This window comes from Felis catus, chromosome B3 (genome assembly GCF_018350175.1).
Source record: "Felis catus isolate Fca126 chromosome B3, F.catus_Fca126_mat1.0, whole genome shotgun sequence".
Classification (NCBI taxonomy): domain Eukaryota; kingdom Metazoa; phylum Chordata; class Mammalia; order Carnivora; family Felidae; genus Felis; species Felis catus.
The window spans coordinates 110,779,904-110,806,335 of record NC_058373.1 but is presented as its reverse complement, the minus strand read 5'-3'; the positions used below and the strand labels follow the sequence as shown (position 1 = coordinate 110,806,335).

At 48.3% G+C, this 26,432-nt stretch overlaps 1 protein-coding gene across 3 annotated transcripts in view; it reads right to left on the bottom strand.

Moving 5' to 3' along the window:
- PLEKHG3 (pleckstrin homology and RhoGEF domain containing G3) overlaps positions 1-22,155 on the bottom strand; it is a 41,800-nt gene extending 19,645 nt beyond the window's left edge. The window contains exon 1 of one of the 3 annotated variants that reach the window (XM_045060070.1): positions 22,029-22,155. Coding sequence is in view for 1 of the 3 variants with exons in the window: in XM_045060065.1 (XP_044916000.1) it covers positions 164-388 (225 nt within the window). In the remaining 2 variants the exon portion in view is untranslated. Of the gene's footprint in view, positions 1-163; positions 403-18,110; positions 18,255-22,028 lie in introns of those variants that run through there. The other 2 variants (XM_045060071.1, XM_045060065.1) reach the window with 2 other exon arrangements.
- Between the last annotated feature and the right edge of the window lie 4,277 nt (positions 22,156-26,432).

Sequence of the window (26,432 nt, the reverse complement as noted above, 5' to 3'; positions counted from 1 at the left end):
CCTCCAACAGAAAAAATGACAAAACCCACAATTAGCCCCCATGTTCTGTCCTCAGACCTCTGGTCACTGAGGCAAAAGTGACATCACCTTGCCAACCCCCACCCCCCCCCCCCACCCTGCCCCGCCAACTTCAGAAATGATGGTCCCAGAGCGAGGCACTCACCGGGAACCTTCTGGAGAACCTCTCCTTTTCTGGTCCTGGGAAACCCCCAGGACTCAGCAACATCCCCTCTGGCCCTCCCTCCTTGGCCTGCGGGCTGAGAAGGCAGGAGAGGGAGAGGGGCGCCCGCTGGACAGCCCTCTGCGCGGGCCAGCTCTGGAGACGCCCCAGAAAACATTTTGCTTCAGTCAGGCTGGGCCCAGGTGCGGAGGAGGAGGCTGACGTCATCCTTTCACCTGCCGCCCTTCACCCCACGCCCAAGAAGCGGAAGCCAGACACACCTGCCCTAGAGGCGGGCAGGAAAGGAGCAGGGCGCTCTCCCAAAGGCAACTGCTCTCAAATCCCCCGCACACCCACCTCCCCAGGGGCTTCCTACACACTCCAAAGGCTCTCAGAACCTGTCACGCGCCCTTGACCTTCCCCGGAACAATGCCCCAACTCCCCTGTCAGGAGCTCCTCGGAGAGGGTACCAGAAGGAAGCAACAGAGAGCAGCTAAGGCTTCTCCAAACACGGCAGGAGCAAGGTGAACTTCCTCAGAGATCTCAAACAGGAGCTGAGCTCACTCAGCCGTGCTGTCGCCCACAGCTCCGCGCCACCCCACGCCCGCCACCCCACGCCCGGCTCTTGCCTGTCTCTTCTTGCCGCTCCCCCTCGGCCACGCCAGAGGGAGGACACCTCTCAGCACAGCCCTAGAGGCTTTCCCGAGGACAGGAGGATCCCTGAGAGGGTCTGGCTCTTTGCCCCTTTCCAGAGCAGCTTCCTTACTCAGGCCCCGCCCAACCCTCCCCGGAGACTCAGGGGCCCAAAGCACCCTAAGAAAGGACAACGGGAGGCTCCCTGGGGAGTAACTGGGTTCGATGTGTTAATGTGAGCAACGTGACTGTCACAGAGGCCATGCAAACAGAGCGACCAGGGTTTCTGGGTCACAAACCTGGGCCAGCTGGCTCAAATTCATTTCCCCTCATGAATTTATTTTCCCTAGTGAATTCCTTTTCCCACCACCCCAGAACAGCAGGGGCCATCAAATGTGGCTGGGTCCTTAAAGCAGGACTTCAGCTGCTGGGAAGGAAAGGGAGAGCGGCTGCCAATGAAGCCCTCCCACCTGAATTCTGGGAGGAAATGCGGGCCTAACAGACTGAAATCCAGAAAACCTCCTCAGCCTGGCCGTGGAGGGGAAAGACAGCCCTTGGCATTTCATCTCAGTGGGAAGACCACACCTCACTCACTGTTCCCACCACCCCGCAACCCCAACGTTTGCTCCTGTTGCTTCTCATACCTGATATCGCATCCCGGACCCTCTCCCCCTACACAAACTCAGTCAAATCACCTCCTTCAGAAGGGCCTCCTCAACCACTTCCAGCCCCTTCAACACACACACAACTGGAGGCTGTGCCCCCCTTCAAAGTATATCCACATCCTAATCATTGGCTATAAGGAACCTACTGATGTTGCTTTATACAGCAAAAGAGACTCTGAAACGTGATCAAGTCGAGGCTCCTGAGACGGGGAGACTACTCCAGGTTACCGGGGTGGGCCTGATGTGATCACAGGGATCCTTACCAGAGGGATGCAGGATTCAGACGCTGAGGTGCCAAGAACAGCAGAGGGACAGACAGAAAGAGGCTGGAGGACTGCCAGGCTGCCAGCTTTGCAGAGAGAGGAAAGGATCCACGAGCCAAAGGATGTAGGCAGCCTCAGGAGGCCGGAAAGGGTGAGGAAACCAATCCTCCCCCCTGGAGCCTCCCCCAGGAACACAGCCCCGTTGACCCAGATTCAGTTCTGACCTCCAGAACTATAAGATAATAAACACGTGCTGTTTCAAGCAACTAAGTTTGTGGGGTTTGTTAGGGCAGCCACAGGACACTAATACATACACACTCCTTTGAACTCTAATGACCCAGAGTATCACTTAAAGTGCTGGTCCTTGGGGTCCGTAAGTGCATGCTTTTCTTCTGGACTAGACGGTAAAACCCAGGGGGGCTGGGCCTTCTTTCCTGTGCCCTTCCTTCCCCCTCAGAGAGCAATGCACATACTAGGTGCTCAATAAACACCTGCACTATTGTGCTAAAGCACCCCTCACCATTCCCACAGTAGGTGAAAGATAAACTGGTCAAAACCAAGGCCTGAGCCAGTTCCTCTTAGACTAATGAGTTTCCACATTAGTCACGGCCAGCAAGTTTCCAATCTGCCGAGAGGTACCAGGAGCAGTGACTGCTCATTCACCCCAGCAGTCCTGTCCCACTTGGCCCCAGACAAGGGCCTAGAGCAGGGGCACAGCTGCCCTGCCATCATGCCACATATCAAGTGATCAGTCACAAAAAAATTGAGAGGAAGGGAAAAGTGGCCAAGGAACCACTCTGGAATTTGAAGAAGGGAGTACAATAAGGTCCCCCTGCAAATATTGCAGGAAAAGCTTCCTCCCAGGAAGTCTCATATACATATATATGAAAGGCAGATGAGAGCAATTACTGTTGATTAGAAATTGCATTCCTGGGGCGCCTGGGTGGCTCCCTTGGTTAAGCATCCCTGACCCTTGATTTTGGCTCAAGTCATGAGATTCTCTCTCTCTCATCCTGTCTCTGCCCCTCCCTCACTCACATTCATTCTCTCTCTCCCTCTCCCGCTCTCTCTCTCTCTCAAAATAAATAAATAATACTTAAAAAAAAAATTGCTATTGCTTACAGCCAGGGTAGGTCAACTTGGCTCCCAGCACAGCCTGTCACTAAGGGAAATGACACAATGTCCCCAGAAGATGGAGCAGCTAAAGCTGGTGCTACAAATCATGGATAGATTCAGTGTCCCAAAGGCCCCACACTCTCCTCACTAGGCCAAAAAGGCTCATAGGACCTCCACTGCCTACTGGCAAAATTCAGGAACCCAGCCCGGCAAATTAGCCACCTTGCTGTCCCTACACTCCCCACCCCCCACCCACCACGCTGCAGGGACTGCTTGATTTCAGGCCTCCAGGCTGGGGTGGGGGAGGGGAGGAAATAGGAGCCATGCCTTCAACAGTCACAGCATTTACTGTTGCATCAGGTTCAAAGGCATTGGAGAATCAATCTCAGGAGGAACCAAGTGGGAACAGAGGGGGTCCCGTTAGGTCCCTCTGCGTCCCCAGCAGAGAAGAGAGAATATGCAAGTGCACGTGTGCATGGAAGTCCATGGAGCAGAGGTTACACGCGCTAAATGGATTCACAGGCTTTGGAGTCAGGCAGACCTGGTCTGAAAGCCAGCTGCTCCTTCACCGGCCCTGTGTGGCCTTGGGCAAGCCACCTGCCCTCCAAGGGCTTACAGCTTCAAGTTCCTCATCTGCAAAATGAGAACAATAGCACCAACCTCAGTGGTCTCCAAGACTGAGATGATACAAATAAACCAATCTGTACATCTGACACACAGTAAGCCCACTATAAATGGCAGGATGACAAGGATGGATAAAGTTTGTCCCACAAGCACTGGGACAAGAGATTTTTTCCCATTTGTGCCTAAAATGTTTACCCACATCCCAAATTAATAATAAAGATGAAAGTGTTAAACTTGGTGAACTAGCATGACCTAATCCTCCCCCACCAACCATTCATCGTTTACAATCTCAACATCGATTTGAACCATGATCTTACATGAAAAAATAGAAAGCAATTCAGCTGGAAAGGAAAACAGTCTGATATCCATGCCCAACAGAAAGGACAAACCAGAAGATGAAGTGTAAGTGAGTCAGAGTCCTTTGCTCTAGCAGGCAGGGCACATTCCTCAGGGTTCTACAGGGAGAGACAGCATGTGCTACCAGGAGCTAAAGAGGAACAGAGCTATGGAGGGTAACAAGCCTAAGCAGGAACAGAATTTAAGGAAATGTAAGGTAGCAAAAACACAAGTAGGAGATCAATAAAAATCACCCTTGACACTAGTCCCTGAGTTGGTTTTTTCTTTTTAAGTTTTTATTTATTTATTTTTGAGAGAGAGCACGAGAGCAGAGAGAGGATGGAGGGAGAGAGGGAGAGAGAGAGAGAGAGGGAGAGAGAGAGAGAGAGAGAGAGAGAGAGGGAGAGAGAGTAAAAATCCCAAGCAGGCTCTGACTATGAGAGCTGGGCCCAATGCGGGGCTCGAACCCACAAAACGTGGGATCGTGACTTGAGGCAAAGTCGAGAGTCGGATGTCTGAGCCACCCAGGTGCCTCACTAGTCCTCGGGTTTAAAAAAAAACAATAAAATAAAATCCAGCACCAAGGTGGGCATGGGAAGGACATAAAACCATCAGGTAGTGGGAAGAGCCTTGTTATTCACCCATTTCCTAAATCACAGAGAATATCAAAGAGGGGCATAGCAGCAGAAAGTGTATGAGCCCAGGGACTCCAGCCAGCACTGCTCAAAACCAGCCCCAGCTCTGCCCCCAAAAAGCTGGATGACAGATCAGGAGTAAGGCAGTGAGCAATCTCTGCCACAGTGTCTACCCTCTCATTTAGAGATAACAGTCCTTGCCCTTCCTAAGTCGTGAGCTTCAGAATTCACTGGACAAGTATTTTCAAGCACTCACTTTGCACAAAGACATTGTGGCAGCCTTGTGGGAGACACAGAGATGAATCACACACAGAGCCTGCTCTCAAGAGCGGATACTCTATCAAGAGAAACAAGACAAGCCCATCAATAACAAAAGGAGGTAGAGAATGGGGTCATGAGCAGCATGGGAGTTCAAGACTGTCTCCAGTCTTGGGAATTCATTCCACACTTCTGAGCATGATGCTAGGCCCTAGGGATACTGAAACGAATAAGACCTTGTCCCTGTCTTTGAGGAACCAATTCTAGAAGGAAAAATTAAACAAATTATCCACAAAGCAATGCCTTGAGGGCTGGTACAGAAGTACAAATACATAAACTGTGCCCACAGGAAGAGGGAATAACTAGTGCCACCTGGGTGACCTGGGCAGCTTTAAAGGAGGTGATAGTTCAGCTGAGCCTTGAATGATGAATAAGCTTTTACTTGGCAGGTGAAGGGACGTGAGGGCCCTTGATGCAAAGGCAGCAGCATGGAAGAGTTGAGTCCCAAAAGGATATGGACGTCCCAAGGACCTGGGGTGGCTGGCAGCAAGAGGCCAGGCTGGCAGGAATGGGAGAGACTGTAGGCATCGGCAATGGCGGGAAAGGACACACCCGAGCCATGCCTGGAAGAACAACTACCGGGACAGTAAGGGAAGGGCTCTAGGAGATGAGGTGTGAGAATATGCCCCAAAAAGCGACAAACCCCACGTGGGGCTATGGGAGCAGGGGTCCATATAGCCAAAGAGTGTTCAGGAAGAATCCAGAGGCCCAAGAAGGTGCTGACTATTCGTAGAGAGCTTCAGGGAGGAGAAAAAGAGAAGGACCCAGGGAAGCATCTGCTAGAAAGAACAGGACCCATTCCAACCCTTGTGAAGGGGGCAGAAAGGAGGATCCCAGTAAAGGTGAAGACACAAAGCTTCATGTAAATTAGAAGCTTCTGAAACCAAGAAAACTGACAGATGGGGGCTTAACCAGAAGAGAATGTCCCATTGGGGTTCCAGGCCAAAGGCTCTCTCCTGGGCTGGGGACTGGTCAGAATACATCTCATCACCTGAGGACTTTTTCCCTTCCCCAAATTCTCACGTTCCCGCCCTAAGCAAATTAGAATCAGGGGCAACCTGCCAACAGGGTGGCTACCCCAAATGCAACTTCCTCTCTACTTTCGAGCATGACCATCCAGACCCAGAAAAGTGTGTAAATGTGAGCAGCAGTGCTCCCCACCACACCGCTTAGTGAACTGCTTCCATCCATCAAACCACTCTGGCCTTCCCCGTCTCTCAGGCACTACAGCAAAAATGCTCCAATACCCCTCCTTCTTTGCCCAGGACGCCGATCTTGGGCCTGGTGCCTGACCCAGAGAAGTTAAGAAAGTGGATTTTCTTCTATAAGGCAGACTGTATAGGCTCTCACAACAAATGGCGACTCTCAAAGGCAGCCAAGCCCTTTAGACAGCAAGGCCTTATACATTTCCCTTCCCGGATCCCTCTCCCAGAGTCCAGGAGGGCCCCTCTCCACCCCACAGCACCTGTCTCCACCCCCCCTGGCCCCTTCCCTTCTAAGAGGCCTCAACCAAGGAGGCCCAAGAAACTCATCCAACCAGTTCCCAGGTGGGAGGAAAGGAGCTGCCTCCCTTAGCTGAGAGGTTAGGAGACCAGAATGCAGACAGGAGGGGCGGCTGTCACCAAAGTCCCTTTTCTGGGGTGAGGGGATGCACGTGGCATGGTGCAACACAGGCCGGGCAGCACAATCCCGCTCCTGGAAGAGCAAGGCCTTGACTCACATTTAAAAACATAGTCAAGTCAGGGTGGCAATCTGCCCCCTGAACTCCCTGCTCCTGTGGCCCGGAGATCCAGAAGTGGCGGGCACAGCCCCTGCCTGGCAGTGTCCATCCGGGAGGACACAGGGTGGGGGAGAACTTCCTTTCACTTGCTGACCTGCCACCACTTGATTTTATCCAAAATAACCACCCTCTGTGGATTCTGGGAAAAAGAAACTTCAGGAAGAAGTGGGAGATTAACTCTGCTTTTCCCAGCGCAGAAGCGCTTTTGTGCTGCGTCGCTCCAACACTGCGGCCCCTTCTCTAACCAGCCAACTCTGAATGTTCAGAAATCAGAAGGCCCTCTGAAACCCCCAGGAGAACCGTCTACAGTCACCTCTAAAACAGGAACACGGGACTGTCTTGCTCTTACCCAGCCACAGTTGACAAATCCACTAGAAGCCAGGGTAGGATAAAAGAAAACAAAAAAAAGCCCCAGCTCTCCGACACCTACATGGGGTTCCTCGGTTTCTGAACCTCCAAGGGAGAAACCTACCTTTTGCCCCCAAACCTGAGGCTGGCCAGCTTTCACGGGGTAGTTTGTAAAGGCCTGGAGGCCCAGAGCTGAGAGTCAGGCCCCCTTGTGCCCCCTGGCCTGGCCTCAGCCAGGTACCTACCGCCTTCCTCAAAAGGGCTCCCATCGGAGCACCGAGAGGGCCACCTGGGGCCCGGGAGCTGCGCCCTCCCAGCCCCGGCAGCCGAGCGGTTAACAGGCTTGGGGCGAGCAGCGAGCTGCCACCAACAGCCTCGGGAATTAAAGTGCCCGCCGCCTCCTGCAAAAGCTCTTCAATAAATGTCCTATTCAGAACCAGTTCTGCGTGTGGGTCATACTTTCTGCATTTCTTTCATTCCTGATGCCTGGGGGGCCCCCCGACGGAGGAAATGAGGCTTCTCACCCTAATTCAGCAGGCCCCAGCGGGGTGAGGACCCAGGCCACAGTCTGGCAGGTATGCACTGCCCGGCTGAGGACATGCAAATATCTAAGCAATTAAACACAAGGGGACACTAACTGCAGGAAGTCAAATACTGAAGACACTTGAACAAAGCCAGATCATTCACCAGCACAACAATACTCCATTTATGTGGCTCCTCCCCCACCCCAGGCCCTCAAAGCCTGAGGATATTAACCCTTGTCCTTACAACAGCCAGGGGCACAGGGAAGAGGCAGGTGGGCAGCAGGCATTATTAGCCATTTTACAGATCAGGAAACTGAGTGGCTCCCGAAATGCCAGATTGGAATACCAACTGGAACATTATTGGGGTGAACCAGGCATTGTGCTGAACAAAACCTCTGTGTAGTCTCCTCACAACAACCTCAAGGTCCAGAGCCATGGGCTCCTTTACCCAAGGCCCAACAGGGAGGGAAGAGGGGAAAGCCAGGCAGGGTTTCCTGGAATCCTGCTTCCAGAGCTCTTCATTCCTCGAAGTGGCCTCAGGTGGGGCCTTAAGAGATGCAGATGGAATCCCCTGAGCCCACCTTGTGGGAACGCCCTCAGGCACTTTGCTCAGAACAAGTTCCTACACTGAGGGGCAACCGCAGAGAGAGGGCAAAATGGAGTCACCTGGGAATTCATAACTCCCTCCTAGAAGCTTCCAGGAACGGTTTCTGTGCCCGTTGAGGGATGGCCCAAGGACCAAGCGCACTGGCTGCCCTTCTCCACCCCGTCACAGTGAGGGGTACTCATCCGCACTGCAGCTCAGTGAGTGGCAAGTACCCTAAGGAGTCTTCTGTGAATGCTCTGTCCTCTTAACTCAGTTACAGCCTCCTGCAGTTACGGACCAGATCTTGGGGGGGGGGGGGGTGCCCTTTTTCCCCCAGGTCTTCTGGCACTCAAATGCCTACTACTGATTTTGGCAGGTGTGCAAGCATATGCCAGAAAAAGGCCACAATGAAGCACACGGGTGGCTGGTATTTTCTGAGCTCTTACGGGAGAAAAAGACCTTCCCTAGAGGAGGCCCAGAAAAAGGTTGGGGAGTGGAAAACCAAGCTGTTCGCCTCGTCTCTGCTGCCTGGTCAGACCCAACCCAGCTGAAAGCTGCAGCGTCCAGGCTGAGAGGACTTCCTGTCTGAAAACAGGATTACTCAAACTCACTCACATTTAGTGGCAATATAAACTGCATGCCAGGTCCTGAGAACATGGCAATACGTAAGGCAAAGCCTTGCTATCAAGGAGCTTACGTTCCCAGTGGGAAGGACACAAATGGTAGGCAAATGACTAATATATTTCTGGACAGTGATAAATGTCATGAAGAAGATAAAGCAGGGGAAAGAGTGTGAGTGGGGGATGGGGGCGTTGTTTGGTCAAGAGGCCTGGGAAGGCTCGGAGGAGGGGACTCTGGGGCGGAGTCCTGCGTAAGAAGAAATCATACCGCAAAGTTCTGGGGGAAGAGCCTTCCAACAATCCTTTCCTCCACTCCACCTCAGCCACCGACCCACACATTTCATATGTCCCAGAGCTCATCATCACCAGTAAGTGCAGACTTCCCAAATATACTTTTAAGCATCCGACTCTTTGCAACCACTGAGGAGGAGCAGAGTATGAACATTACTAACCCTACAACAAAAAGCCATCACAAGGGAATAAAAAGATGGAACAAATTGGTACTCCAAGAGCTAAAACTCTGAGCAAGACTTTGAAAAAGTACTAAACAGAAATGAAATATACGATATTGAAATTTAAAACCCAATACATATGGGCTGGCTCAGTCAGTAGAGCATGCGACTCTTGATTTCAGGGTTGTAAGTTCAAACCCCACATTGGCTGTAGAGATTACTTAAAATTGAAAGAAAAATCCTGGGGTGCCTGGGTTGGCTAGGTGGGTTTAGCATAGGACTCTTGGTTTCAACTCAGGTCATGATCTCACAGTTCATGGGACTGAGCCTCGTGCTGACAAGGCAGAGCCTGCTTGGGATTTTCTCCCTCCCTCTTTCTCTCAGACCCTCCCCACTGTCTCTGTCTCTGTCTCTCTCTCCCTCTTTCTCAAAATAAATAAATATTTAAAAAACAAAAATAAAAAATTTAAAAACACTTTAAAAAAATCTTTAAAAAAAATAAATAAAACCCAATAGGTAGGTTAAACAAAATTAAACACAGCTAGAGAATTAGTAACATGTAAAGAAAAAAAAAAAAAAACCTGAGTAAGTCATCCTGATTTCAGTGCAAAAAGAGAAGATAGAAAATATGAACAGAGAGATCCAGAAAGTTCCAGAACAAAAAGGAAAATGGGAGAGAGGCAATTTTCAACGATGGAACATACATGAATTTTCCAGAACAGAAGGTAGACATTTGTCCTCTGATTGAAAGCACACACAAGTTACATTTAAAAGAAGGCTACAGGGGCGCCTGGGTGGCTCAGTCGGTTGAGCGTCAGACTTCGGCTCAGGTCATGATCTCACAGCTCATGAGTTCGAGCCCCACGTCGGGCTCTGTGCTGACAGCTCAGAGCCTGGAGCCTGCTTCTACTTCTGCGTCTCCCTCTCTCTCTGCCCCTAACCCACTCACATGCTGTCTCTGTCTCTCTCAAAAATAAATACACATTAGAAAAAAAAAATTTTTTAATAATAATAATAAAATAAAAGAAGGCTACATTTAGCTATGTCGTGCATAGTAAAAATGGAGAACACTGAAGACGGAAAATAAATATCTTCAAGGATTATAAGGAAATACCACAAACAACTATATGCCAATAAATTAGATAACTTAGACAAACGAATTCCTAAATGACACAAATCAATGACTGACTCAGGAAGAAATAGAAAATCTGACAAGAACTGTTCACAAGTAAAGAGACTGACTAGTAATTTTAAAATTCTCAATAAAAAAAAAAAGCCCAGGACTAGAGGGCCCCACTGATGAATTCTACCAAACCTTAAAGAAGAATTAATACCAATTCTTTACAAACTCTTCCAGAAATAAAAGAGGAAGGAACACTTCCCAACTCATTCTAGAGGTCGTATTACTCCAATATCAAGACCAGACATCACAAGGAAACTATAGTTTAAAATCCCTAATAAATAAAGATGCAAGAATCCTCAACAAAATACTAACAAATTGAATTCAGTAACACATAAAAGAGTATACACTATGACCATATGATTTATCCCAGAAATACAAGATTGGGTTAACATCCAAAAGTCAAGATATTAATAAAGTACAAAAACCACCTGATAATCTCAGTAGACCCAGAAAAAAATATTTGACAAAATCTAACACCTTTCCATAATAAAAACACTTTCACAAACTAGGAATAGAAGGGAATATTCCCATCCTTACAAAGAGCATCTACAAAAAACCTATAGGTACTTCGTACTTAATGGAGAAAAACTGACTGCTCTTCCCCTAAGATCAGAACAAGACAAGGATTTCCCCTCATGCCATTTCTATTCAACACTGTACTAGAGTTGTAATCAGGGCAATTAAGCAGGAAAAAGAAATAAAAGACATTCAGACTAAAAAAAGGAAGAAGTAAAGCTATCTCTGTTCACAGATGACACGATCTTGTACATAGAAAACCCTAAGAAATCCACTGTAAAACCATTACTACTAATGAAAGAGTTCAGCAACAGGCCAGAATATAAGATCAACACATAAAAATCAATTCTAGTCCTATACATTGGCAGTGAACAATCCAAAAATGAAATGAAGAAATGAAACAATACCATTTATAATAGCAAAAAGCATAAAGTGGTCTGGAATATATGTAACAAGGAAAATGCAAGACTTGTGTACTGGAAACCACAAAACACTGTTGAAAGAATTAAAGAAGATCTGAATAAATGGAAAGACAACTCATGTTCTAATGCATCAGAACATTTAACATTGCTAAACTGGCAATACTCCCCAAATCTATGTACAGCTCAACACAATCTCTGTGACAATCTCAGCTGGATTTTTGCAGAAATTGACAAGCTGATCCTAAAATTCCTCTGGAAAAGCAAGAGACCCAGAATAACCAAAGCAATCCTGAAAAAGACCAAAATTGGAAGACTCACAGTTCCTGATTTCAAAACTAACTACAAAGCTACACTTACTAAGACTGGCTATACTGGCATAAAGGCAGACATATAGATTAATAGAATTGAGAGTACAGAAACAAAACCTCACATTTAGAGCCAACTGATTTTCATCAAGGGTACTAAGACAATTCGACAGGAAGAGACTTTCAACAAGTAATACTAGGACCACTGGATATTCACATGCAAAAGAATGAGTCTGGACATCTGGTTTACACCATACACAAAAACTAAGGCAAGACGTATCACAGATCTAAATGTAAGACCAGAAACTGTAAAATTTTAGAAGAAAACATAGGAAGAAATCTTGCTGAACTTGGGTGAGCAATGGTTTCTTAAGTACCAAAAGCACAAGCACCAAAACAAACAAATAAAACTGATATACTGGACTTAACCAAAATTAAAAACTATAGTGTTCCAAAGGGCACTCTCAAGAAAGTGAAAAAAAAAAAGGAAAAGAGAAAAAACAAATTACAAAATGGGAAAAAATACAAAACAGTTGTAAATCATATATTGGACAACGGACTCATAACTAGAATATGTAAGGAACCCTAACAACAACAATAAAACTCAATTTATAAATGGGCAAAGATTTGAATAGACATTTCTCTAAAGAAGATATGCATAAGGCCAATAACCACATGAAAATATGCTCCACATCATAAAGCATTAAGGAAATGCAATCAAAACCATAGTTAATACCACTCCATAACCACTAGGATGGCTAAAATAAAAACAATGTTCAACAAGTATTAGCGATCATGTGGAGAAATTAGAACGCTTTGCACCCTCCTGGTAAGAATGGGAAAAGAGTCCAGCTTATTTGGAAAACAATTAAGCTGTTTCTCAAAAAGCTAAAGAGTTACCATATGGCCCAGCAATTCTACTCCTAGGTATATACTAAACAGAACTGAAAATATATGTCCATACAAAAGGTGAACATAACCATTCACAGGGTGTTATTCGTAACAGCCAAAATACAGAAACAGCTCAAATGTCCATCAACCGATGAAACGATAAACAAAATGCAGTATATCCATACAATGGAATATTTGGCAATTAAAAAAAATGAGGATCTGATAACATTCCACAACATGGATGACTCTTGAAAACATCAAGCTAGTCATAATAAAATACATTTTTATGGACTCATTTACGTGAAATATCCAGAATAGGCAAATGCATAGAGAGAGAAAGGAGATTTGTGGTTGCCTGGGGATGAGGGATGGGAAAAAATGGAAATGACTGCTAATAGGTATAGGGTTTCTTTTTGAGGGGGCATAAACTGTTTTAGGATTGGACAGTGGTAATGGTTGTACAACTCTGTGAATATACTAAAAACCACTAACCACCTTACATAGATGAATTTTAAGATATGTGAAATGTCTCAATAAAGTTATAACTCAGTCAATAGAATCTTAAAAGTAACAAGTCAGTGGGAAAAGTATAGACTCTTCAATAACTTGTACTGGAAAATTTGGCTACTCCTCTGGAAAAAGACAATCAGTTTGATCTTACAAGGCTGAATTGTTCTCTACCTTGCCTGGACATAAGTCACCTAGGGCATTTCATAACCATGCCTGGGCCCCACCCCAAGATATTTTTATTTTTGTTTTTTTAATGTTTTTATTTATTTTTGAGACAGAGCAAGCGGGGGAGGGGCAGACAGAGAGGGAGACCCAGAATCTGAAGCAGGCTCCAGGCTCCAAGCTCTCAGCACAGAACCCGAGGCAGGGCTCAAACTCACAGGCTGTGAGATTATGACCTGAGCCGAAGTCAAAAGCTCAACTGACTGAGCCACCCAGGTGCCCCAAGATATTATTTTATTGGTCTTATCTGAGGTGATACTCAGACATCAGTACTTTCTTTTTAAAGCTCCTCATAAGGCTTTAGTGTGGAGCCAGAGCTGAGATCCAATTTCATATAAAATTTAAAATGAATTTAAAATGTAAGCATGGGAGGGGCGCCTGGGTGGCGCAGTCGGTTAAGCGTCCGACTTCAGCCAGGTCACAATCTTGCGGTCCGTGAGTTCGAGCCCCGCATCGGGCTCTGGGCTGATGGCTCGGAGCCTGGAGCCTGTTTCCGATTCTGTGTCTCCCTCTCTCTCTGCCCCTCCCCCGTTCATGCTCTGTCTCTCTCTGTCCCAAAAATAAAATAAACGTTGAAAATGTAAGCATGGGAAGCAAAACTTAAATTTAAAATAATATATTTATAAAATCAGAGCAGGAGAGGATTTTTTGAACAAGAGACAAAGTATAAACAAAAGATTGGTAAATCTGACATTAAAATTAAAACTTCCTTATGAAAACTGACATTATTAATAAAGTTAAGATAACCCACAGCTCTATGTAACGAATATAATATACCAAAGATTAGTTATTTAACATATATATCTTTTAACTCCTAAAAGACAATGGCAATTAAAACTCTGGAAAAGTATACAAGAACCGATAGCACGTGGGAGAGGCGTGGGGGGTACGCATGGGAAACTTTTCACTGTGTTCTCTTTTGCAGTTTGAATCATGCGGATATATTATCCAGTTAAATACAAAGATTTTTTAACGTAAAGGGCAAAGACTCATACAATAACACGATTGGCCAATAAACAGGAAAAGTGTCCATCCCTACCTGTAATCAAAGTGTAAATTTTATTTCTTTTGAGAGAGCGAGTGTGTACAAGAAGGATAGAGAGAAAGGGGGAGAGAGAATCCCAAGCAGGTTCCTCGCTGTCAGGATAGAGCCCAAATAGGGGTTTGATCCCATCAATTGTGAGATCATGACCTGAGCCAACATCAAGAGCCAGACGCTTAACCGACTGAGTCGCCCGGGCACCCCAAAGTGTTAATTTTAAAAACCCTTTTATTGGGGCACTTGGGTGGCTCAGTTGGTTGGACATCTGAATTGATATCAGTTCAGGTCACGATCTCCTGGTTCCTGGATCCAGGCCCACGTTGGGCTCTGCACTGACAGCAAGGAACCTGCTTGGGACTCTCTTTCTCCCCCTCTCTCTGCCCCTCCCCCATATGCAATCGTGTGTGCCCACACATGCTCTCTCTCTCTCTCTCTCTCTAAATAAATAAACATAAAAAAAAAAGAAAAAAAGAAAACACTTTTTAAAAAATAATTTTAAAATACCATTTCATACCTACCAGATTGAAAGACAAAAAAAAAAAAAGTTAGCGAAATAGGAGTTCTCTTATTTCTGGTAAGAATATAAGTTGTTTACAAATCATTTGGGGACAGTTTCACAGTATCTTGAAAAGCACAACTTATGACCCAGTAATCGCACTGCTGACGTACTTGGGAGAGAAGACTGACATGCGTGTTCAACACGGTATCATTTGCAGTGGTGAAAAAAATGTCCATCAGTAAGTGCAAGGTGATACAGTTCTACAACAGATACCACACAAGCGATGAATGAATAAATGAGATTTAAATATACCAATACGGGAGCGCCTGGGTGGCTCAATCGGTTAAAGTCCAACTCTTGGTTTCCACTCAGGTCACAATTTCACAGTTTGTGAGACTGAGCCCCACGTGGGGCTCTGCAATACCAGCGTTGAGCCTACTTGGGATTCCTCTCTCCCTCTCTCTCTGCCCATCCCTGCTTGCTCTCTCAATAAGATAAACATTAATAAAAAAAACACACATGGGTAAATCTAGGTAACAATGTTGGATAAAAAATTCAAGTTCAAGGAGAACACATTGAACGTGATGCTATATAGGTCAAAATTAAAACAACACAATACCATATGCTACTTATAGACAACAGTGTAAAGTATAAAAACATGCAAAGGAATAATAAACATCATAGTCGGGAGAATTTTACTTCTGGGGAAGGAGGGAAGAAAATTTCCCCAAGAGATTGCATCTGTAACATTCTATCTCCGCAATAAATGAGAGAGGTAAGGATGATACAATTACCACTTGCCGGGTCTGCACAGTGGGAACACAGCGGAGCTGGGTCAGGGTTCCAAGGCAGAGGCGGGCCCGTCACCTGAAGACTGACTAGAACAACCGGCACCAAGGCCACACACGGAAGCACCTTTCAGCAGCATCCAGAACCAAAACAAAGGAACAAAGCTTCCCTGGGAAAGAGGCCTGGGATGTTTGAAACTGCAGCTCCTTCCTCCCTGTCATTTTCTGGCCTCTGAAAGTGCTGTGTGGCACCCAGGCGGATGCTTAAATTGTAACTGTACTGAAAGCATTCTTGTTTCTAAGACGAGTGCCCTTTGGGATACCTGGCAGGCCATCTGGGCGCAGCTGAATTAGGGCTGGACCTGCTTTACTTGACTAGCCGATGGACCCCCCTGAAGAGAGGGCTGTCCAAAAAGCCAAAAAACTCAAGAGAGTTTTAAAAAAGTCTTGGATAAAGCGGTGCACCTGTGCCCCAGGGTCACTCAAAAATTCAAATCTCATCCCTGCCAAGTCTTGGCTGAGTGCTCCTGGACACATTTCCAACCTTGGGTGGACTGCGTTTCCTTATCTGTGGCAGTGGGTAACACCACTTATTCTGCCTTTGTCCAGAGGAGTAGTGATATTATTACTCAAGTATCAACACTTTTAAAAGTTGTAGTCAATCTGGTTGGGAATCTTTTACAAATGTTACACGCTTCCTTGCATGCCTTCCTAAACGGTCAAGGGAACATCATTTAACCTTTTCTGGACGACTCAAGGTCACAATTACCAGCAGAGCATCACTTATCAAAATGATGACCACCTGCCTAAGGGTCATTCCTCCTAAAGAGATCCCGGCCCTTACGCAGGTACTTGCCCTTCCTGCCGTTCCGACCTCTGTCCACTCTTACTGTCAACTCCCAGTTGCTCCGTGGGCATTTGTCCTCTCTATGCTGGTCTCTTTACAGCCTTTCCTTTGCTGCTTCCTTTCAGCTGTCGGCTTGGAAACGGGATGACACAACATATACATAAAAGTTAAACAGAGTCTGAGGGGGCTGGTGTGAAGAAAAACGTAGGAACTGGAGTCCTGGCTGATTAGAGGTCTTGACTATATGCAGATAAGCAGGACCACAGGTAGGACAAGTCCTGAGGAGCACACAAGAGGGGACCCACTGCCTTCTGTGGGATATTATGGGACATATCATGGGATGAACTATATTCAAAACCACAAGCACCCCTTCTGTCCACTTTGCATGGGGGCAAATCCTGCCACGGGCCTGGCAGGACTGGTCCCAGGGACTCCAGTCAGCACCCTTCCACTTTTCCAGGCTGCGGGAATACAGAGCTGCCTGCCCCTCCGTCACAGCAGCTGACCACAGGTTAACTTCCCCAAATATCCTAGGCATTTTTAGACAGGAATAGAACATTTGTGAAGAATGTGAAAATTTCTTTTAATTCCTAAGGTTTCATTACACAGCAGCAAATATTTACTTATACAGCAAGTGTTTATTGGAATCCTACGATGCAGGAAGCAATGTGCAGGAATTGGGATGTAGCAATGTGCAGGACAGAGAGAGGCTACATGAATACTGGTTCCCTTTTCTTGTCAACACTTGCCAAATGTTGCTCAAGAACCTCCAATTTTCGCACACACATGCGCGCGCACACACACACACACAGTCTTGCAGCCTGGGGAGTAAAGGATATGGATTTTTGAGAGCTTCCAATACCTGTAGTTCCAGCTCTCCTCTTGAGATGCTGTTACACAGTAAGAACTAGACTTTACTCCTCTAACATCCCTCCCTCTATTCTTAGCCGGACCCCAGCAATAAGTCCTTGAAGCAACTTCAAGGACTCTCAGACTGTGCTTCCCAAAAGGTTGCATGGACGGCCACCATTGCGCCCACTGGAACCTTCGTCAGGACCTGTGTCCAGCCCCACAATCTGCTCAGCAGGAAGCAGAGAGTCCTTAAAAACCCATTTCCCGAGCTTAAACCAGGGCTCCCTCCCCAAAGGCCAGCAAGACAACCATAAAAAGTGCGGCTCTCCCTTTGCCTGTGTTCCCAGATGGCAACAGCCTACCCAGGTGGGCCCTGACCCCCGCCGCTGCCTTCTTCTCCCAAATCCCATGGAACAAAACCAGGAGCAAACGAGACCACCAAGCCCAGATTATGCTCAGGACGGGACCTCGGCACAAGCTCATCACACCCTGTTGATTACACTTTATACGGTTCTGTTATACAGGAACAAAGATAAATCAAGCACTCTCTCCTCAGAGAGCTTCTAATCAAAATGAGGAGCAAAGAGCAGAGAGACCCAGTTCACAAGACAGGCCTTCATCCCGGGCAGCTAACCCCCAGAGCGGCTGCTAGCATCTCGATGCACCTCCTTCTGATCATGGGGTACAGGGCCCTGCCCGGTTTTCCTTCTCCTGACTTACGGCCACCCCAAATCACAAAAATGCCTGTTTGCAACTTTCTCTGAGGCCAGATTATAACCAGCCTTATGCAGCCTCTAGGCACCAATTGGCAGGCCCAGAAAACCCCGTCACCACAGGGCCTGCCTGCTGTCCTGCGTGTGCCACAGGGCCCTCAGGGGGTGTGGTCTGGCTGATGACCACTTCCCTGGGCCTCACCCCCCACAGCCCATCCCTGCTTCCTGAGCCAGGGCAGGGCCCCCAGGAAACCGCTCACCACAGCTTTGACAGCAGTCTTAGATCAGGCCCCTCCCTTTGAGGTCCGTGGTTCCAGCTAAGAGAGACTCCTCAGACTAGCCGGGCGGATGCAGCACAGAGCTGAACAGTTAGAGTCCAGGCAGAACCCAAGATAAGCCCCCGTCACAATCCTCTTGCCACCTACGCAATCTGCCCAGGCCTCCCCTCCCCTCCCCTCCCCTTCCCTCATCTTCCCCACCCCTTTCACTCCCTCTTGGAACATAAGTTATCTACAGGACCCTGGGAGAGGGGCGGATAGCCTTCCCAGCTGTGAGGCAGGGCGGAGAGGCCAAGGACCACGGTGTGATTCATCAGGGCTGTTTAAAAGCAGGGGGATTTCCAGAGCAAGGGAGGGCCAGGGCTACCCCCAGCTCACCCGTCGCCTGGGAAAGAGGCACACACCTGGGAGTCCAGCATCCTCAACCCCACCATCGGGAACCTAGGATAGGGTAGAAAAGTCTCACTAAAGAGAAAGCCTGCGCTAACCAAGGTTTCTGTTTTTACCTCCCTCCAATTCCCCACCCCTGCCTAACACTTGAAATGCAAAGCCTTTCATCCAGAGTCCTTGGCGATGGCATTTAATATCTTGGACTACCCCTGCACAATTTGTTTGGAGAAATAATAAGATTATCATGTATTGAACACCTCTGTAGGCTGTGCGAAGCACTGAACATTGGTTCTCATTGTTCATGGTCACACAATACCGTACGTGGTAGTAATGATGACTAATGCCATTTTACAGGTGAGAAACATAGACTTAGAGGTTAGCACCGCAGGGCTAGCAAGCTGGAAAGCTGGGATCCAAATCCAGGTGCACCCAATTCCAAACCCGGCCCCTCAGTTCCACAGTGGGTTGCTTAACTGGGTTTCAAGCAAAGAGACAAAGGGAAATACTTCCCTCAGGCATTATCTCAAATATCCCTTGTTCAGGAGGCTTCCCAGGCCACCCCATCTAAAAATGCCATCTCACCCCTTCCACGGTAATGTGCATCCACCTTCCCTATCCATGTTTCTGCTTATCGCTGACACGCTTTCTATTCACTTTCTACCTTGCTTTACTGTTGGCTTCCCCCACTAGAAGTCAGTGCCACGAGGTCAAGGATTTTTGTTATCCTTTGTTCACTGCTGTGTCCCCTGCATCCATATTCATATACAGTAGGTGCCAAATAAATGTTGAATAAATGAATACTTTAAAATACACCTTAAGAAGCCTAACTGGAAGAAGAAAAAGAGGATGATCCATCCATTCAGGGGAAGAAGTGAGATGAGAAAAAGAGAGCAAGTTAGGAGCCCTAAGAGGAGTCCAATTAAGAGGAAATGAAGGTCTGCCAGGTCCCCTGTGGACTCCAGTAAAGCCTTTCCTGCTGGCAGTAGTGATTTCCAGCTGCCAAGGCCCCAGCCTGAGGGATTCTGCTGGGGAGGGCAGGCAGGCAGCCCTGGAACAAAGGCCTATGGACACGCAGCTGGCCAGAGAGGCGGCACAGAGCAGAGGCCTGGGCCAGAAGGGCAGCCTGGGGTGGGGGGAGGGAGGCAAATGAGGAGCTGAAGAGGCCCCTCAGTGCAGCTGCAAAGGCAACACCCTCCCAAAGCCAAGAGTCCCCTCAACCCCCAACACAACAGAGAATAGCTAGATGGCGCCACAATTAACCCTCCAAAGTCAGCACCGGGGCCTGGGCTTGTGGCAACCCCTCCAGGCTTGGAGCCAGAGCCTTCACAAAGTTCTGGGAGCCGGGGGGAGGTGAAAGGGCCAGCCACAAGTCTGGAACACAGTCCCTGTTCCCCTACAGCCCTGGTCATCACTCAGGCCATGGCCTTTGGCCTCCTCCTGTGTAAACACAGTGACCCTGGGTTAGCTGTGGATTTGGTAAGCCAAATGTTTACCCTGGAGCTGATATCACAGGCCACGGATGTAAACCTCCACCATAGGATCCTGGTATCTGCCATCTCCTATGGCACATATGGGACATATCCAGTAACTGTAAAGCTCTTGAGAGTTCCTCCCAGTCACAGGGAGCTCTTTATTTTGTACAGGAGCTCATGGAGCACTTTCCACGTCTCTGGCTTCATCTGATCCTTACCACAGCCTCTATAGGAAACGCAGGCAAGTTCCCCACTTTACTCCAGTGGAAACGGGAGTCTGAAAGATGTGTGACATGCCCAGGTCATGTTGGAGAAAGCATGGATTAGCCAAAGAAGGAATCTGAGTTCTAGTCCCTATCTGGCCAACAGGGATAAGGCTCAAACCACCTCACATCTCTGGGCTCTGCTGCCTTCATGTGTAGATAGAGCAGGCTAGTCAGAGGTGCCTTCCAGCTCAAGCGACTCTACCAATCTTTAATGCTATGCAGTAGAGCCAGGATTAAAACTCAAGCAAAATCCTGTGCTGGACTCCAAGGCCATCGCTTGTCGGCCTTGGCTAAGATCAAGTGGACTCCAAGGCTAGTGCTCTTTCCACTCTCCTTAATAGGCCACGTCTACTAAAAGGCAGTGGAAAAGCCCCGCAAAACAGCTTTTAAAGCACTCCCTCTGCTTCTAGGACTTGGTTTACCCAGAGCAGGATATCCAGGGAGCCAAGGGGTTGCCCTGCCCTCAGGGAAGGGAAAGGGTGCAGCAGCAGGAGTATTAACAGCAGGCTTAGAAGGACGAGACGAGGCACCCCAGGATCACGGGAAGGGATGAATAGCAGAAGGGGTACATCTTCCTTGGATTCTTACTCTCTAGGTTTTCTGCTGGGGATGGTTGGAATGAAGTCATTCCCAGCTGAAGTCAATCAGGACTCCACTCTCAGTCCAGCAAGGAAGGTGCTAGAAAGGCACTTTCCAAAAAGGAAAGCAAGCGATGTGCTCAAAGGGGAAGTCCTCCTGGGCTGTCATTACTCTCCCTGCTTACTATTTCTTAAGCAAGGTCGATGTGATTGGGCTGCATGAAGAGGCAGGGCTGGGGAGACTCTGGGAACCCCCAGTCTAGGGTTCAATGTAGTATGATGCAGTCTGAGTCGCCTCACGAGGGGCTCCGGAGCAGAAGACAGCCTCCTTCATCAGCCAACAGTTTAGCAAATGGCCTCAAGAATGAAACCCTTGCCGTGGCCACTGAGACCGCCTCCCCACCCCCACCCCGGGCCACACCTCTCCAGCCTCCTACCAGTACATTTCCCACTCCGTTCTTCCTTTTGTTTTCAAAAGCAGCGCCAAGGAGTAAAAGTAGCTACCGAAAAATGTCCCGAAATTTCAAGTTTGCACGTCTTATCCTAGCTTTCCAAACCAAAGAGCTGAGAAGAGAGGAAATTAACCAAACAGATTTCAGGAGTGGGTGAGGTCGAGGTAGACAGTGGCAGCCAGTGGCTTCTATGCCTTCGGCTCCCGACACCTCATTTCTGGCACCCCCTCTAATCCCTTCAGTACAGGAGGAGAGATTCCCAACAGCGAGCACCGTGTGGCACCAACCCGGAACAGGCTGCTGGCGCCCCTTGGGCTCCCTGGACCAAAGGTTGGGGTCATTCCGCAAAAGGGTCCACCCGGCCCGGGGCCCACAGTCCGAGGCAAGGGCCAGCCCTAGGGCGACCGAGCGCGCAGGGGGAGCCGTGGGCGCAGCCTCGCGGGCTTCCCCGCTTTCAAACGGGGCCTCCCGGAGCCACCTGGCGCGCTCGCTCCTTTTGTTTCCGGGGTGGGGGCTACAGGACAGAAAATGTCTCCGTGCACGAGGCCTCCCGCGCTCCGGTCCTCTGCCGGGAGGTCGCCTTGGAAGGCGCCAACGCGGCCCCGGGCCCTCCTCAGCCGCCCCGAGTCCTCACCCCGCGGGGGGCTGGAGCGAGGGCCCGGGAGTGGGGAGAGGGGGGTCTCGGAGGGGCTCTAGGCGCTGCCACTGGCGGAGGGAGAGGGGAGAAGCGAGGGCCACTCACCGCACGGTCGCCGCCCCGCTGGGTCCGGCACGCTCGGCGCGAGAGGCTGCCCAGGTGCGGCCGCGACGCGGGCGCGAGTTTGAAAGTCGCTCTCGGCAGTGGCTGAGGCTGCCCGCCGCTCCCGCCCACTGCCCAGCCCCTCGGCTGTCCCGGACGCGGCCCGCTGCAGACGCGGCCCCCGGGGACCCCAGCCCGCGCGCGCCTTCCCAGCGCCCGGCAGGAAGTCGGGGCCGGGCGAGCGCAGCCGGAGCTGCGGCGGGAGGGAGGAGAGAGGGAGGAGCGGGCCAGGAATTTTTCCAGTGGGTGGAGACTCGGGCCCGCCGCTGGAATCCAGCAATCGGCGGCTCCGCGGGGACCCGGGGAAACTTCGCGACGCGGCGAGCTGGAGCCCGGGGTAAAGGGGATCGTGCGCCGCTAATGATTAACCCCGCAGGTGGGGCGAGCGCGCCGCCCGGACGGTGACCGTCCCGCCCCACGCGAGCGGCTCCCCGGCCGCCTAGATGTTCGTAGATTCAATGACGCACGTGGTGGGGGTCACCCCGGTGTCATAGCCAACCATCCCTCATTGTGCGGACAGGAAAGGGGGCTTTCTAGTAGGACATTCGCTGTGATTGGCATCGCGGGTCTCGATCCTGCTGGAGCAGGTCACCTCGGCCGTTTTGAGTCCGAAAGGCACGTCAAGAATGCCTCACCGCAGCTCGGTCCCTGTGACCCTTTACAAATGTAAATCCAAGCCTCTGAGAAGCTGACGAGACGAAGAAACTGCTAACTTGGCGGGAGTCCACCAAAACTCGGTGGATAAAACAAGATGCGGAAACCTGTGTAATAGAGAACCACGTTTTCGTGAAACGAAGACAGAGAACCCGTCTCCTTCCGTTTTTATGTCTTTATGTAATCTTATGGGTATGGAAAGGCACACACCTGGGGGGGGGGGGAGGCTCTCAATAAGGACAGGCTAGATTTTGAGCAAGATCATAAATTTTAAAATGCAAAATAATTCATCAAGAAAGATAGACAAAAGATGCTGTCCAGCACAAGGCAGGAGAGAAGCCCAGGGTGGGACCCCAGCAGAGGTCCCACTGGGTAGGCATTATCACCAGTTCCTAGGGAGGAGGAATGGGACACTGATACAGAATCGCTAGGTTCTGTGTAGACAAATGTGTATAGTAAACGACAAGTAAAGTTCTCGTCAAAAAGAAAACAAGCTTAAAAAAAAAAAAAAAGCTCCAGGCAAATGCAAACTCCAGGTGATTTACAGGGAGGGGAGGGGAGTTGAGACTGCGGGCGCGGAAGGAAATGGCTTTCAGGTGACTTTGAAACAGGATCCTGGCAGAGGGTGGGGTGTAGACTGCGGGGCTCCTGGCTCCAGACGGCCGGGAAAGGGGTAAGCGCTGGGCCTGACCGGCCCCGGAAGTCGGACCCACATGCCTCGGGGAGGGAGGGTCTGCTCCAAGCTTGCAGAGCCCTACATTCGCGGACTGGGAAGGTGAAAGCCGAGATTGCGGAAGGAGTTTGGGGGTAAACAGCCGCCGCGGCTCTACCAGATACAGCCGGCCAGGCTCCCGGGAGAAGCCCAAGTCCCGTCCTGCCTTCCAGGGGGCAGTCCCTCCTCCTGCTTCTGCCTTTCTTTGATCCTTTCTTCCCTGATCACCTGAATCATACCAATCCCGTGCTGCCCACCTCAAATTCCAGCGTCCAAAGAAGGCCCTTGACTTGGCTAAGCCATTACTGAGTGCACTCCTCACGCCTTAGCCAGGACAGCGAAGAGTGTCAATGACAGTAATAATGACTCATTTAGTGGAGGCTTACCATTTGTAGGGAGTGGTGCTATGCTGTTGACATTGCCTTCCTCTATCCTCACAGTTACCTTGTGAGCTAGTAAGTATCCTTATCCCCAGTTTACAGACAGGATAACTGAGGATCAGAGGTATCTATAGCAACTTGACCAAGATTACATAACCAGCAAAAGCAGAGTCTGACAAGATCCCAGATAGGTCCAACATTTGAGTGCTTACTAACCCTAAGTCCTTTATACAAACAACTGTAGTCACCGAAGAAGCTGAGGCAAGGTCGGCCACACAGCTAGTGTGCGACAGACCTGGGGAAAGCTGATCTTCCCCATCTTTTCTGCCTTCTTTTTGACACCTGTTATATTCAATTCAGAACTTCATTATAATGTCTTGCATTGCTTCTAATTGTTTTGATATACATAACTTATTTCCTAAAACAAAAACTGTAGTCTTTCCTCATGCAGAAGTCATATAGGAAGTACTCTGTCATGCAGTGAATTCAGATGAAATAACCCAGTCTGTGAGAAATCAGACAATCTCACCTCTAAGGATAAAGACCTGTGTCTGGGCCCAGACTCCACCAATTAGAGCCTCCCTACTTCCTGCCCCTTCCGATTCTTGCTCTAGTAGCTGCACCCTCCCTACTATTAAATCATTTATTATTATAATAATACCTTGTGCTTCAGTAATGCCTTTAATCCAAGATCTCAAAGTGTTCTAACAAATACAGATTAATTCATCATCACAGTATCCCCACAGAGATGGGGAGATGGAGGTGTTCTCCCCCATTTTATGGGTGAGAAAACCAAGACAGCACAGACGATTGAAATGACTCACTATGGAGATCAGTGGATGGGTTACTTCTCCCGGGCCCTTCCCCCCCTCCTTCCTAACTCATGGCTGCCGACATCAGCATCAAAATTTCAAATCCCAGAGACAAAGACCATTGAGTTTTCACAATAAAGGACATTTCCAAACTGTCATTTCAGCTGCTCCATTGTGGTAGACCTCAGGAGAGGGAGGGGATGTAAACGCGGTGAAGGTCCCCTGAGGCTCTCTGTGTCCAGCTCAGAGGAGGAACCTGGGCGGCTGGGATGGGGGGAGGAAATCCCCTCCAAGGTGACCTAAAAAGCCCAGCCAAGCTTTGAGGTCTCTTCCAGAGTTTCAAGTTGCATTTTAGTAATGTTTCTCAAAGTGTGAGCCACAAGCAACAAAATAAAAGACGAATTAAACGTCATCAAAATCTAAAACTTCTATGCCTCAAGGGTCATCAAGAAATTAAAAAGACAACCCAAAAAATGAGAGGAAATTGTTGCAAATCACTTGTCTGATAAGAGATTTACCTAGAATATATAAAGAATTCCTACAACTCAATAAAAAAAAAATTTAAATGGGCAAGGGGCACTTGGGTGGCTCAGTTGGTTAAGCATCTGTTGATTTCGGCTCATGTCATGATCTCATGTGTGAGATTGAGCCCCTAGTTGGTCTCTGCACTGACAGTGCAGAGCCTATTTGGGATTTGCTCTCTCTCCCTCTCTCTCTGCCCCTTCCCTGCTCGAGTGCACATGCATGCTCTCTCTCTCTCTCTCTCTCTCTCTCTCTCTCATTTAAGTAAAATAAAAATGGGCAAAAAATCAAATCAACATTTCTCCAAAAAAGATATAGAAATGGCCAATAAGTGCATGAAAAGCTACTCAACAACATTAACCACCATGGAAATGGAATAAAAAAAAAACAATGAGGGGTGCCTGGGTAGCTCAGTCCGTGAGCCAACTCTTGATCTCTCCGGTAGTGAGTCCAAGCCCCACATTGGGTGTAGACCTTGCTTAAACAAATAAACATTAAAAAAAATTTTAAGGGGCACCTGGCTGGTTCAGCCAGTGGAGCATGCAACTCTTGATATTGGGGTCATGAGTTTGAGCCCCGAGTTGGGTACAGAGATCACATAAAAAAATAAAATCTTTAAAAGAAACTTTTTAAAATGAAATTTCACTATATACCCATTAGAATGGCTAAAATCAAAAACACATATAATAATTAGGGTTAATGAGGATATGGAGAAATTAGAACTCTCATACATAAAAGATCAAACAGTGAACCCATGACTCAGCAATTCCACTCCTAGGTATATACAAGTAAAACCTTGGTTTGCGAGCATAATTTGTTCCAGAAACCTGCTTGTAATCAAAAGCACTTGTATATCAAAGCGAATTTCAAGAACCATTGGCTCAGTTGTGATCATGTGACGTTGGGCGTCACGTACTACTCATATTGCAAGACATGGCTTGTTTATCAAGTTAAAAATCTATTAGAAATGTTTGCTCATCTTGCAGCACACTGGCAGAACAAGTTACTCGCAATCCAAGGTTTTACTGTATGTACCCAAGTGTGTCCATACAAAACCTTGCACACGAATGTTTATAGAAGTACTACGCAATAGCCAGAAGGTAGGCACAACCCAAATGTCCATCAGTTGATGATGAATGGATAAAATGTGTATCTGTACAATGAAATATTATTTAGTCATAAAAAGGAATGAGGTAGTGGTTGGTGCTACAACATGAACGAACTTTGAAATCATTACGCTAAGTGAAAGAAGCCAGCCACCAAAACC